General features: G+C 36.0%; 1 protein-coding gene across 3 annotated transcripts in view; it reads right to left on the reverse strand.

Moving 5' to 3' along the window:
• Window positions 1–1,734: 1,734 nt before the first annotated feature.
• Vmp1 (vacuole membrane protein 1) overlaps window positions 1,735–14,917 on the reverse strand; it is a 115,343-nt gene continuing 102,160 nt past the window's right edge. For all 3 annotated transcript variants that reach the window (XM_048792206.1, XM_015495385.2, XM_048792211.1), the window contains 2 exons: window positions 4,504–4,606; window positions 1,735–3,545 (listed from right to left, as the gene is read on the reverse strand). In XM_048792206.1, the coding sequence (XP_048648163.1) occupies window positions 3,402–3,545; window positions 4,504–4,606 (247 nt within the window). In that variant the 3' untranslated portion in view covers window positions 1,735–3,401. The remainder of the gene's footprint in view (window positions 3,546–4,503; window positions 4,607–14,917) is intronic.

A 14,917-nucleotide genomic window follows, 5' to 3' on the forward strand; every position in this document is an offset into this window, starting at 1 on the left:
CTGGAGTTGAGACGCTGATGTTGGGATTACGGGAGTGCACCACATTCACCTTATTTAAAAAAATTTTAATTGAGAAATAATTGTACATATTTATGGGGTACAGTTTGATATTTCCAAGTAGTAACACTTTTTTTTTTTTTGGTGGTGCTGGTGATTGAACCCAGGGTTCAGGTCCAATGTATGCTATGCAAACACTCTACTACTGAGCCAGCGCTAACATTTTCTTTTTCTAAAAAAACAATTATTTTTTAGTTATAGTTGGACACAATACCTTTATTTTATTTACTTATTTTTATGTGGTACTGAGGATCAAACCCAGGGTCTCGCACAGGCTAGGCAAGAACTCTACTGCTGAGCCACAACCCCAGCCCCAGCTCTAACATTTTCATAATGAAAATTAGAAAACATCAACAACTGAAGATGGGAAAGCTTAAACATTTTTAATTATGTCATAGAAAATTTTGTGTATCTGTGCTTTGTCAATTCTTAAGCAGAATATCTGGGGTCTTTCTTTTTTTTTGGTACTGGGGATGGAATGTATAGTTTTTTAGTATGTTAGTCAAGTGCTATACCACTTAACTACATTCACAGCCCCTTTTCAAATTATTTTTTTTAATTTTTTTTAGCTGTAGATGGACACCTCAGCCTCCTGAGTACCTGGGATTACAGGAATGCACCAACATTCCAAGCAAAAGTAAAAATATTCTTTTCTTCCAAACTCCACAATCCAGATTATGCACATACATGCAGAGACTACAGAAAGTTATGGAAAACTGGATATTGTGCTCATGTCCACATTAGTGATTACATGCATAAACTGCTAATGTACTGAACTGCTAGACAGTCACTGAGCTGAGACATGGTAAAACATTGTAGATGTATAAGGCATGAAATGAGACATAAAGGAAAGAAGGAATTGGAATTCCCCAGTCCTCTTTTATTTACAGTAATATCAAACCATCCACTTGGCATGCTTTCTGGTTTCCCACCAACTGAAATTAGGTAGGCTTATCTTTGGGATCATGCAGTTGTATCCATGTCAGTGGATAGAAGAAAAGGAGCAAATCAATCCTGGAGCAGAAGGGTATCATACTGCTCCAACTCAACTCGAATGCAACAGGAACATCTGGGCATATCACACCTGAACACTTAGAGGAAAGAAGGAAAGGTACTCTTCATTTTTAATTTTTTAAAAATATTTTTTCAGTTGTAGATGGATACAATACTTTTATTTGTTTATTTTTATGTGGTGCCAGGGATTGAACCCAGTGCCTCATGCATGCTAGGCAAGTGCTCTATGACTGAGCCACAACCCTGGCCCCTCTTCATTTGTTTTCAAAGCAAATTAATTTGAAACAGGGAATAAGTGATCATCATAAACTGAATGTATTCGTTTTTTAGATGTTTCACCTAAGAAACAAAGTGTTTCTTTTTTTAGTACACTATCCTAAAACAAACTTATCAATAAGCCCTAAAGATTTAGTACAGACATTACAATTCCTATTTGTTTTCCTCTTTCCTTTCTTTAGACAAACACCAAATAAGATGAAGGTGGACGGTATGAAACACACAGGAAGCTGACTTAGGAACCCTGACGTTAGCTAACCCGAATCTATTTAGAAGTGTATGGACATTGCTATTCAAGCAAGGTCAAGTAAGAGTCAAACTGCTAGAACGTCGCTGAAAAATAAAACAATAAAAAGGTTGTTAATAATAACCTTTTCAAAACCCACAGGCAGGTTACTTCATCCTTTATTTATTTAGGTGTGGTCCTGAAGACTATCCCAATTTCCCACAGATCTCCTCTCAATACTACTGCAATATCATGGTATAAAGGAACTCAAAAGTGCCATTAGACAAAAGGACCAGTTTTTGAAAACCATGATGCTGGGTAATGTTTGAATGAGAACATGTGATATGGATGGTCAGATGAAAGATACCAAAATGTCAGACAGCCCATCGACTGGTGTTGCCATAAGATTCAACAGTCAACATCAGTCTGATAAGCTACCCGACAAGGTGGTACAGCCATGGAGATGTCACGACGGTAGGCAAAACAAGCAGACATTCAGGTGGGATTTGATAAAGCAAATCAAGCATTCCTGGCTTGTTGGGATTTAACCCCAATTCTATTCTATTTTGACACAATATTAGTATCATTTTTCCTAAAGGAAAAAAATAATGTTTATTTTCTTCCTAAGTAAAACAAATAAACAGGTTCAATCAGAAACATCCCCAAAGAAAATTACATTAAGAATAAAATACAGAAAGGAAACTGGGTTACATGTAAAAGTAAATTTCTGTCTGTTAAAACCAGAGTACATGGCAGCTAAAATGAACAGATAATGAGAAACAAAAGAGTAATTTCTCTTTCTGGTACCCTTTTTTTTTTTTTTTTTTTGGTGCTGCTGAAGATGGAACCCAATGCCTTGCACAAGGCAGGCCTGTACCCCAGCCCTCTCCAGGATCCTTTCTTTGACTTAATACATAATCACCTCTCCTGTCCTATTTTCAAAGCATGAAATCCCCAGACTAGGGCAATCCCATAGGTGCCATTTAGCAGAGTGTAGCTGCTGATTCCAGCATAACAAAAGATACCATGGTGGTGGCTCTTTCATGTAAATAAATGAAGACTCTGAAATTCTGGTTGTGGTGGATTTGGCAAGGCTGTCAGTTGGAAGAAGCTAAAAGGAAGTAAAAAATCAAAACGCTCAAAAAATGGACACAATTTTGGAATGATCAAAGATGTCTTTATAAAGTTTTTCCATGACTTCATTCTAAATATACAGGATAAAAAATGGTGTCAGCCCATTCATGAGACACCAACCAGATTTTCTTTTATACTGTCTCAAAATTTAAAGATCAATATCCCCAGGGGGTGTGCAATGCATCATAAAATGGCCTTTTTGAGGGTGGGAGAGGAAGTTTGGGCAGGATGGCATATTAAATTGTACCATGACAGACATGCAAGACTGTTATCCAATCTATATAATTTATATACATGTTGATGACTTAGAAAAACAAAGCAATCGTTTCTGACAAGCCTAAAAAGCTTGACATATTTAACATACTTAGGAACTGTCTGTGTGGAGGGAATTCTCTAATCGTACCATGTGGGCCTTTAGAAAGTAACAAACAGAAGGCCAGTTTCTGTTAGGTTTGCAGCTGAACATCACTTTCCACCCTAATAAAAGAATAATGTGAACTGGATTGAGGGTGGATACCTTAACACATAAAGGAAAAGTATGTCAGTGCAAAATATGGACTAAACTGCTTTCAGGAAAAAAGTTTTTAAAATTGATACAGGTTGGAAAAGGGAATTTCCCTTCCTGGTTTGGAGTCCTCCCAATTTAAAGCAGAACCCATCCATTCTAATTTGTGCAGTTAAAAACTTTCTCTGCTTATTTAGTTTTCTCCTCTGAGTTCAACCGCTGCTGGATTCGTTTGGCATAACTTTGTGCCATGGAGTTAATGATAGACAGGATAAAGTAACACACCATCACCACGACCAACTTCTCGAACATCCAGGACAACCAGTTTTCTCCCTGCAGGAAGAAATGCAGAACGATTCACGTGACAAAGGCTTCGTTTGTTTAACAGTAAAAAGGGGATCATCTACCATATTTTAAGCAAAATGATGAGAATTTGAAGCTTATAACTTATAAAGCCTAAACAGCTACCCTGAACTCTACACTCCAATCAGGGCTTTTTACACTTGGCCACAGAGATTTTGCTTTGTTGGACGAAGTCAATGTTGATTTATACAGTTTAGAATGATCTTGAATAATTGCCTTCTGTTCCCTAAAGCTGCCATGGAGACACTTGCTGAGTACTGTCAAGATGGTTAAAAAGAGTTTTGTTCTGGGAATGGGTGCTGTTTTTAAGATATAAATTTAAGTCATGCTTGGACAATTGAGGGCAGCAAAGGGCCACATGAAAAAACAAGCGCTCTTCCTTGCAATTTCCCATTTCAGGTTATTGCTTACTCATCCTCTTCTAGTCATTTCCCCTTGCTTCAGAACTATTTACAGAAAAGGCAGGCTTAGTTTAAGTTAATGTCTTCAAGTTCATCTATGTTAAAAAACTTGGTTTATTTAAAAAAAATCATTTTCTCACGACTGAAATGAAAAACAGCAGGTAGACATTTAAGTTACCTCACTTAAGTCTAATACTTTGTTATGCTTTAAATTTTAACTTTTTAATCCAGTAGAGAGGTATATACCTAATAAGTCATTTAAGATCAAGGCAACAACTGATTCTACATAACTGAACCATTATTTTCTATTAGCCCTACGCTTGTTTTTGGAAGATGCCCAAGAAGTAGTTATACTTTTTTTGTCTGATTTAAAACAAAGACTATTTCCCAGGAGAAAGTACATGGTAATTCAACTTCTGTAAAGGAAACTGGCAAGAAAACCTCACTCTGTCGAAAAATGTGAGAACTGTGAATCTAATTTCAGCCTGAAACTGCACGAGGGAGAAGAACCCTGAATAAATTCTCACCTGTGGCGTGCCCATTTCACTTTTGTGGTGAAGCTTCTGCCGCTGAGCTTCCAGGTATTCCTGGAATGGCTTCTGCAGAGACGGACCTATGCCGGGGACAGCACTGAAAGCAGGGTACAGAAGCCCAAGGCAAAGATACATTTGGGAAGAAAAGCAAGAGAGATGTTAAAGAAATTCCACTTACCGCCTGGACTCAAAAAGCAGGAATTAGATTAAAAAGGAACAAAATACAATAATCAGTTGCCAAAATCTTGTGAACTCTTTTAGTGGATAAAAATTCTTCCTTCAAACAACTCTTTAAGGTAGAAAAATCTCTTAACATGTCTTGGAGAAACTAAGAGTTAGTCCTCACAGTGAAGCCAGCTCAGCTGATATTGCACACTGGTATGCTACAAAGAATAAAATGAATGACTTCTGAGAAGTCCCACATTTATCACCACCAGTTCCTGTAAGAACTGGTTTGAACCGATTAATAAGGAAATGACTTACGCTTGTGTCATCCCCAGTTAAAAAAGAAACTGCCCGCCCTCTCTCTGACTTGTCCCATCTTCTCAGAGTGGGCGGTACTTTCTCAATCTAAGTCCTTATTAGGACAATCCGTGCATGCGTCATCCTTATCCAAAAAGAATGCATTAGCAAATTTGGGAGGCACCTCCCCCTAGTCAGAAGTCAGTGATTAACAAAGGAACAAAGAAGGAACTATGAACCTTGAATCATTTCGTGGTTTATGGTGGACGGATTGCACAGAAACTCCTGTACATTACTAAACAACCTGTTCTGAGATGACTGGGATAGCAATCTCTGATAAGGCTCTGTACTCCGAGCTCCCTCTCACCCAGAATATGCGGAGGCAGTGCTGTTAAACCGGTTTGGCAACTGCAGATCCTGTTTTAGACACGCTCACAGGCATTTTTAAAATGGTAACTTGAGGCAGCTTAGAAAATCAAACATCATTATTTTCTGTACCCTTTATTTTTCTCATCTGTCACACTATAGCTAAGAAGCAAATAAGCCCAATCTCTTTTCTAGGGCCATTAAAAGGGTATTCTAATATATACTTCTAACAGTGCATAATATTCTCCCTAAAAGTATACTGAATTACATTAACTTCATCTATTTTCTAGAAAAATACAGTTGCTGTCTTTTTTTTAAAAAAAAAATATAAATAAATAAAAAGCAGAGGAATCAAAGAAAAAACTTTTTTTCTCCAGCAATTGTATTTACCAGATGCTAACAAATTCTTAACTCTTGGCTATTTTTTTTTTTTTTGATCCTATTATCTCCACCACCAAACACTCAACGGAGTGTTTAGACTCCATGTTATGTTAAAAATAAAAAGAAAGTACAAGAAATAATCTATGCCCACAAGAAACTTGAATTCAAAATCCTCTCTCTCTCTCTCTCTCTCTCACACACACACACACCCCAAATACAGATCCGCAAACAAAAGATGTGTAATATTAAATATCTGATACAGAAATTAGTTATATGTTAAAGAACTGGAAGGAGAAAGGACAGAACAGTATGGGATGGAGTGGTCCAAAAGTGAGCACTGAAGGAGGTGTGGAAAAGGACTGAACAGACATTTACAGTAAAGGTGAAGGAAGAGGCCAGAAGAGCTATGATAAATATCAAAGATGGACAAGTCTCCATCTCCATCTTGGTCTCTAAGTGACCTCTAAATGGCATTATGATCTCAAGGTGGTAGGCCAGAAGAGCTGTGTTGTATATCATCAATGTTTCTAACTACAAAAGGCAAGGATAGGATAAATCTTTTTTACAGGAAAGATTTACCTTAGTAGTTCAACATTTCCTTATGTAATATATACCCGGGATACAAATAGCTCAACCATTTATACTAGAAATGAACCAGATGGGGCTGGGGTTCTGGCTCAGTGGCAGAGTGCTTGCCTAGCATGTGTAAGGCACTGGGTTCAATTCTCAGCACAGATAAATAAAAAATAAAGGCCCATTAACAACAATAAAAATAATAAGTAAATAAAAGTAGTTAAGATGGACAATTAAAAAAAGAAAAAGAAACCAGATGAATAAAAACAAACAAAAACTCCAGCAAAATACAGGCATAAAAAGATTGGTTTCAAAACCAGCAGATGTATAAGAACTATTTTTTTCACAAGTCAATTCATTCATCTTAACATTAATACTCTATGTCATCATTTTCAACTACCAATGAGGGCTGGGGTTGTAGTTCAGTGGCAGAGCACTTGCCTAGCACATGTGAGGCACTGGATTCAATCCTCAGCACCACATAAAATAAATAAAATAAGGTATTGTGTCCTTCTACAACTAAAAATACTCAAAAAACAAACAAAAGGATAGCTACAGTTAAGTAATTCAGAGAAAGTAAAAGTTAAGATCTCAACATTAGAAAGATTCTAATTTGTTGTTGTTGAGCCTAGTGAGGAAGGGACTGGTAACAATCATTCCAGATTCCCTTGAAAATAATTTGAAGAGATAAATGATTTGCCATTTTAAGTCCATTGTAAGTGTAAGAGATACACTTGAGCTGTTTTTTATAGGCCACTGTTCAATCACATGATGTGCAAGTTTCAAATAATTATTCCGGGGCTAATGCTGAGATACATTTACCAAAATGCTATGTTTTATATGCTTTGGGATGTTTTGTTAGTGTAGGGGACATACACAGATTTCTACAAGAGACTAGGAAAACAACTGAAAATAAATAAGTTTTAGTTGAGAGTGGTGGCATACAACTGTAATCCCAGCTGAGATGGAGTATCACAAGCTTGAGACCAGCTTGGGCAACATAGAGAGACCCTATCTCAAAAACAAAAAACAGCTGGGTGTGGTGGAGCATATCTGTAATTACAGCTAAGGCAGGAGGAGTGAGGCCCCATCTCAAAATTAAAAAATGAAAAGGACTGGGGATATGGGGTCAGTGGTTAATTCCCTCTGGGTTTAACAAAAAACAGAAACAACCCAGTTTTTTCTGTTTCTGTGTGGTACTGGGTATTGAACCCAGGAGTGCTTAAGCATTGAGCCACACCCTAGCCCTTTTTAAATTTTATTTAGAGACAGGGTCTCGCTGAGTTGCTTAGGGCTTTGCTAAATTGCTAAGGCTGGTTTTGAATTCACACTCCTCCTGCCTCAGCCTCCAGAGGATTATAGGAATTATAGGCATGTGCTACCCCTGCAAAACCCCACAGTTTTAGTAGCAACATATTAAAACCAAAACTATCATGAACAAATAAATGATCTGAATTAATCTAAAAGTTAACACATTTGGAATTTAGGTCTTAAGTGCTATAAATCCAATTATTTGTCAATCTCTCAATCTTTTATTATGTATTCATCAAAACTTTAGTTCTAATTTAATTTCTCCATCTCTAAAAACAACTGTGTAAGTTACTGAGGGCTCAGTTTACACAAAACATTTTTATACTGAAATTTTCTTAATAATCATTAAAGCTATTTCAATAATGGAGCAGACAAAAATTAGAATTACAGTTGTCAATCTTAATATGCATATAATGTGAAAAATAACAGTTTGTAACCTCGTCCCTCAAGTTGTTTTCAAGCAGCAGTCCAGAAATAAGAGTCCATTCTGACACTGAAGATTAACTTTAAAAGTACATATATAGGGGCAGGGTGGGGAAGGAACACACCTACATCATAGTTCACTGGCTTTTTACATTTGGAAACAACCTAAATGTCATGCTCTAAAAGCCATTAAATTCATAGCAATTCTGTGCATTTGTCTAAGAACTCTCATGTCTCAGTGAGTGAGTAAAGTCCTATTTGCCATCGCCATTTGGTTTTGATTAAGTTCGAAGAATTGAGGCTTTGTGATATAGGAAACGTGCAGTTGGAGAACAAACACAGAAAGAGCTATTTTGCAGTCAGCAACTGAACTAAAACATACATAAAAGAGCCTCTTAAATAGCTACTTACTCTAGGTGAGAATGTTATAAAGGAAAAAAATTGATCTCTGATTTTCCTTGTAGATCTCCAACTTGGTGGGTAAAAAAATCTTTGTGGGTAGCAGGTAGCATCTTGGTATTTTTATTCTTGGCAGAAACCAAAAGCAAATATAATATCAAAAACCAAATTTCCAACAAATTATTCTAGTGACAGTTCTTGCAATTTGGTTACTGATTAAAGAATAATAATAATAAAAGAAAAAGAAAAAAACCCTAGAAATGGTAAAAAGGTGGTGGTGGTGGGGGAGGAAAAACAGGCAGACAAATTACAAAATTCCAAATCCATTTAGAGTTCAAAAATCAGTTTAATGGGCACAACTGTTTACCATGCTCACATATTTAAGTGTCTGTTAGAATAGACTCAAGACAAACTACTTTGCAAATTTAATTATTGTTAAAAAAAATCCATTCTAAATAACATTTGGGCAAAATTCTGTCAGCACTAAATAATTTGCGAACAAAATCTCTTATTTTTCTACAATTTTAAATATATACATTACTCTGCTTCTGGAAATCACTGATATAAATTATAAGAAATCTATAATTTCTTCCTTAGGGAAGTTTGCATTATTCTCTGTACTCACAAATGCCAAAACATCTTCTCAAGGAAGTAACACAATTGGCAGAGGGTGTACAGACACTGGGTGGAGGGATGACTGTTTTTCATAATCTATCAATTTTTATTTATTGGTTAATATGGAACACACACTCATTCTAAGCATGCATAGAGTTTATTGGTCATCATTATTCCTGTTTTGTAAGGGACTTCTTTCAAATTGTGTCTTAAACATGTTAATTCACCACATATAAAAAAACAACATTTGATTTACTTTTAATCTCTTTTCCATCAGGAGAGTGTCATCAAACTAGGTTTTGTTATTAGAAAATAGCTGAAATTTTCCTTAAACTGGTCATGATTCTGTTTGGATTTTTCTAGTCAGATGTGTTCTGTGTTAATTTATCTTCATGAAACTAGGTGATGTACTTCATTTTATTTTATTTTTTTGGTACTGAGGATTAAACCCACAGGTGCTTAATCACTGAGCTAAATCCCCAGCTTTTTTTTTTTTTTTCTTAATTAGAGACAGGGTTTCCATAAATTGCTGAGGCTAGCTTTGAACTTGTGATGCTCCTGCCTCAGACTCCCAAGCCTCTGGGATTACAGGGGTCACTGTGTCTGGCCTTTCTTTTTTATCTTTTGAATGTGACTACTAAAGAGCTGATATGAGGAATGAATGAATGTCAATGTTTCAACTTCTTTGCTGTTTCTTGTGAATGCATTATTAGTATTATCTTCATTCTATCATGTCTTTTTAAAAAAATTTTTCAATATATATATTTTTTTAGTTTTCGGCAGACACAACATCTTTGTTTGTATATGGTGCTGAGGATCGAACCCGGGCCACATGCATGACAGGCGAGCGCCCTACCGCTTGAGCCACATCCCCAGCCCCTTCTATTATGTCTTAATATGAACATTTTCAAGCCTATGTCTGTTTTGTGAAGGTTAGTTAAAACTAGGAATGATAACCTATAAATCTGATTGATAGAGTACAGAAAACACAATAAACTGCAATATGCTAAAAGTGAACAAAGAAAGAGAAGGACTCACAGTAAGCCCCTTTTGTAGTGTGGAAAGAATTCTCGCCCTGAAGTATCTTTGTATTCCCCATGACATGTGATCTTCCGACACGTGGACTGAGGGAGTGCCCATAAGACATCCTCAATGTACGTATAGTCATATAATGTTTTAATGTATTATTACCACAATAAAGTTATATGCATTACAAAAATATACAAAAAAGAAAATAACATAAATGAAAATAAAAAGAACATCTATTACTTTATTATCATCTGACAGTAGTGACCATTGGTTTAGATCATGAAGTTAAACTACAACAACAGGTGTAAACATTATACCCTGTTCCCAAAAGGTAAAAATCATCTTGAGGCTTAGTTAGCAGACTATTAAGTAATATAACAGAGGGGAAAAAGCTATTTCTACAAAAATGGTCTACTTTTTTCTCATTCTTCTAATGAGCCTTTACAGTCTGGAGAGTCAAACCTCAAGAGACTAGAATTTTGTGTCCACAGCTAAAACTTTTAATTATGTTCTGAATAAATATCAGGGCTTTAAGAATTTCCTCGATTGAATGAGGGCCCCTGTATGTAAATCAATAAATCAAATTTATCCTCTGGCTCCAGTGAATTCTGTCATTTGAGATCTGGCCGAGGAACACAGAAATAAAACCCTAAACAGAAAATGTTTCTCTTCTAACTGAAACCAAAAGACTATTGTCCTGAAGAGAATTTTACATTTAGGTTATAGTGGGATGTATTTTCAGGGATGAAATAAAAGCCCTTCCCCATCCTACTCTCATCACATGCTGATATGCCTTCTGTGCAAAAGAGGTGATCACAGTGTGGCAAAAGTTCAGCAACAAGATGAAGTAGCAATTCTGTTTGTTGGTAACAGTCTGGTATATAATTCTCTCTTTCTCTCTTTTTTTTTTTTTTTAGAAATGTGTATTTTAGTCAAACATTGTAGAGTTAAATTTTCCTCCCCACACTCCAGGCAGTGATCTAAACAGGCTTAACGGTTAGTATTTTAATGAGTTGTCATTTCCTGTCTGATAAAGATTCTCACAGTATTTAACCACCAGTTTCTCTGGGGACCAACCAATCCTAGAGCTCTGCTCATAATGACTCAGAATGGACCTCAGACTCCTGGCCTGACTCAACAATGATAGATTATCCTCTACACGAAAATGTCTTCCTTCTAAATTGGACAGTTCAGGAACGGTGGGGGTAGTTTATGGTGCAATTTTCTGAAAAAGCCAAAGGTCACCTCATACCAACTCTCATTAATATTTACAGACTACCCATCTTTCCCTTAGAACTTAACGGGGACGGGGGGAAGACAACTGTTACCTAATCAATCCAGGAATAAGAACATGAACTGGTGCTAACTGAAAATCAACCTATACGTTAACCTATTAAAAATAAGATCTAATAATTCTGTGTGACTGAAATGAAAGTGTCATTACCATTTAATTTAATACAGAATATGAATCTTTGAAGCTGATACTTTGAAGCTGGTAGCCTATTCAAATCAAGTTCCTTTATATCCTTGGAACTTAGAAGAGCACCCCAACATAAAATATATTCAGGATCAAAATTATATACTATATTATGTACTATAGTGGAAAATCTAGGAGCTTCTTATATATGTTGGTAGTCTCTGGCACCTTCTAAAATTCTTTGTGATTCAACCTCAGGATTTGAGATTAAAACATCTTGAATTTTATTTGCATCTGTGCCCCTTTAAATGATTAAAACCTCTTTTGTACTCAATTTAGTCCATCGTGTGCAGAGTGGTATTATAAACATGATACCATCCGTTTCCTCATGGCTAGGTAGAAGGAAGACCACTGCTTTATCCAGAAACATCAGGTGTATGATTATTACTGCCTCACAACAAATTTTGATCACAAAAGTATCTGCAATATCGCTTGCTTTTGAACATTTCAAATTGTTTTCTATAATCAGAATGAATTTAAGACCTCTTTATAATTAGCAACTACTCTTTGAAATAAGCTATCATTAAATAGCAGCTCCAGAAAACAGAACCTTGTTTTAGAATGCAGACCTGTGCAGCAGGAGCCAAGCAGGCACTGGTGTTAATGAATGAGGCCAGAGCTAAAGGAGCATTCTGTAAGACCCAAGTAAAACTGATGGACTGACAAAAACAAAACCCTGTTCAAAGTCGACTGATTTCACTTCCAGCAACTAAGGAAGCTGAGACAGGAGGATCACACATTTGAGGCCAGCCTACACAATTTAGCAAGCCCTGTCTCAAACAAAACAAAACATCCAAACAATAACAATAACCAAAACATCAGAGTTTTCAGAATTTTAAGTTTAAGATGAGACAGTAATGAGTGTTTACTGGCCTTGAGATCACTGAAAATGGGATGATGATAAGTGTACCCTGAAAAGTAACAGTAATGTCTGGAATTCAACCTAAGATTAATTATTGGAAAGATTGGAAAGGCAGAAAATCACTACCTGCAAGTAGAAAACTAGGGGGAAAAAGTTTGTGTTCTTTGCTTTGAAGGAACATCAATCTTGCAGGTGCTAGGAGAAAGAAAGAAAATGCATTTAAACCCAGAGCACTAACTGTAACAGCAGCAGTGATCAGCCACAGCAGTGCCCAGGCTGATAAACGTGAACAAGGGTGTGGAAAGAATTTATGTTATCAAATTCAAATAGCTGCTGTCTGAGACTGGAACTTTAGCTCAAACTCCAACCTCCAACGGGGACAGATAGCCCACTGCCTTCTGTAGCACTGCCTCCATGTCTTCCTTCTCCATTCTACATCGTAGAATTTTCACTTTCAGTTTTCAAGGATGAACTGATTAAAGAGGATAATCAACCCACATAGTTTTTCACTCTCTCTTCATTCACCTCTTACCATTTATATAAAATTAACTTCTCTGTGCCTTGGTTCCCTCTACTACCCAGTAGTAGTACCTCACAGGTTTTGTTATGCATATTAAATTAAAAAAATTAATAAGGCATCCGGTACAGGGGTGCTTACTAAACATTAATTTGCTTTCCATAGCCTTCTTTCTTTACTTTTTTCTTTTTCCCATTTGTATTTTCTATCTCTAGCTTTTTGCTAGTCTTTCCCTCGGCCTAAAACACACAGTGGTTTCTCCCCTGTTAACAAATGAATAAATGCATTTAGTCAACAAATATTTATAGAACAATTAAAATGTGACAGGAATAACCTTGGCCTTCCTTTTCCTTTACTCCACAGTTTCATGTAATCCAATATAAATGTGTTTCAGTTTTGATCATTCTGAAATGCTCTAATTATGGTCAACAGTAACTTCTTAATTCAATGTCTACTTCTCTCTCATCTAACTGTCAAATTATGCTAACTTTAAATATCTATGACAAAAACATAGAAGGACAAAGTATCAAAGGAGAAGGACACATAAACTATTATGGATGTGAAAGGCAAGAAATTTTCCTAAACTGCAGAAGAAGGTTATGTTAAAATTAGAGTACATAACTAAGTCCCAGCAGTTGGGATTTTAAAGCCCTTAGTATCCTTTTATTAGATAATACAAACGTTTGGGTTCCACACTTCCATAACTTTTCTGATTATTTCATAATGATCCATGTCAGAGAATCAGGTACATGAAGCATTTTATATTTTAAAATGAAAGGATATATTTTCTTTTTGTAGGAGAAAAAGTCCAGGCTCACAAAGCTCATTCTGACTGCTCTTCATTGTAGTAAGGAAAATGAAACAACATTCAGATTCAAGCACTTAATTACTCACTGGTTGAAATGATCTCTCTTACCACGGGCAAGCACTACTCTGAGGTCAAACATCAAGTTAACTCAGAAATAGGAGACAGCAAAGAAGAGCATGGAACATTCTGTATCTGGTAAAAGTTCCTGTTCCAGCCAACCCCATCCCCCATCCCTCCAGTTCAATGATTGAGTTATGGAAACTTTTCTTGTGTGGTAAAACTGGGGACTTTGTCTTCCAATAAGATCCTGGCAACCTGACAATGAGCCAATGTTCTGCATATGGTTTGTTGCGAGTCACATGCTTAATGTTATTTTCTGGGAATTCTCATCCTGGATTTGGTGAGAAAACTGGAACATGTCATTTTAATTATAATTTTTAAAGTTAGATTTGGTTATATTCTTTAAGAACTATCTGCACGTCTCTCTCAATGGAGGAAGTCTAAAATTAAAAATTAGATTTAAGTTAGATTAAAAATTAGATTTTATAGAGCATTTTCTCTATCTACCTTCTAAACATATCATAAACCAGAAGGCTAATATCTAAAACCTCTTTCAGAATATATAACTGATTTATTACATTCTTCAGATTTACATGTATAATTAGATCAATCCTTTGATATATAAAAATAATAAGGACACCTTCCCTTAAATCTAAAGATACTAACAACTACTTTTTAGAACTATCCAAAAAAAATATATCTATTAATTATTTCTAATTGGGAGAAGGCCTATATTCAAACTCTGGAATATTAGGATTGTCAAACAATGAATGATATATTATGCTAAAAATACCATAAACTAAAGACATGCTTAGGGTATCATATTTAGGTAGGCCACTCCATACACACGTTGAGAATAGAAGCCCTTTGTCAACATAGCTCTTGAATCTATACCTAATTACCAGAGATATAACTATCAACAGTACCCTTCCATGTTACTTGGGGTCAGGGGTGGAATGGGGTGGAGGAGAACAGGATGGCCTAGCAGGCTGCAGGCACACCTGAGGGATTAGTCTGCCCAAATTTGGCCCTAGACAAAAGTAAGAAATAGAGTATATCCTATGTCTTATTTCAATCTCTCTCTTGCTCTCTCTCTCTCTCTCTTTTTTTTTTTTTTTTTTTTAA

Source organism: Marmota marmota, unplaced genomic scaffold, assembly GCF_001458135.2.
Source record: "Marmota marmota marmota unplaced genomic scaffold, marMar, whole genome shotgun sequence".
Classification (NCBI taxonomy): domain Eukaryota; kingdom Metazoa; phylum Chordata; class Mammalia; order Rodentia; family Sciuridae; genus Marmota; species Marmota marmota.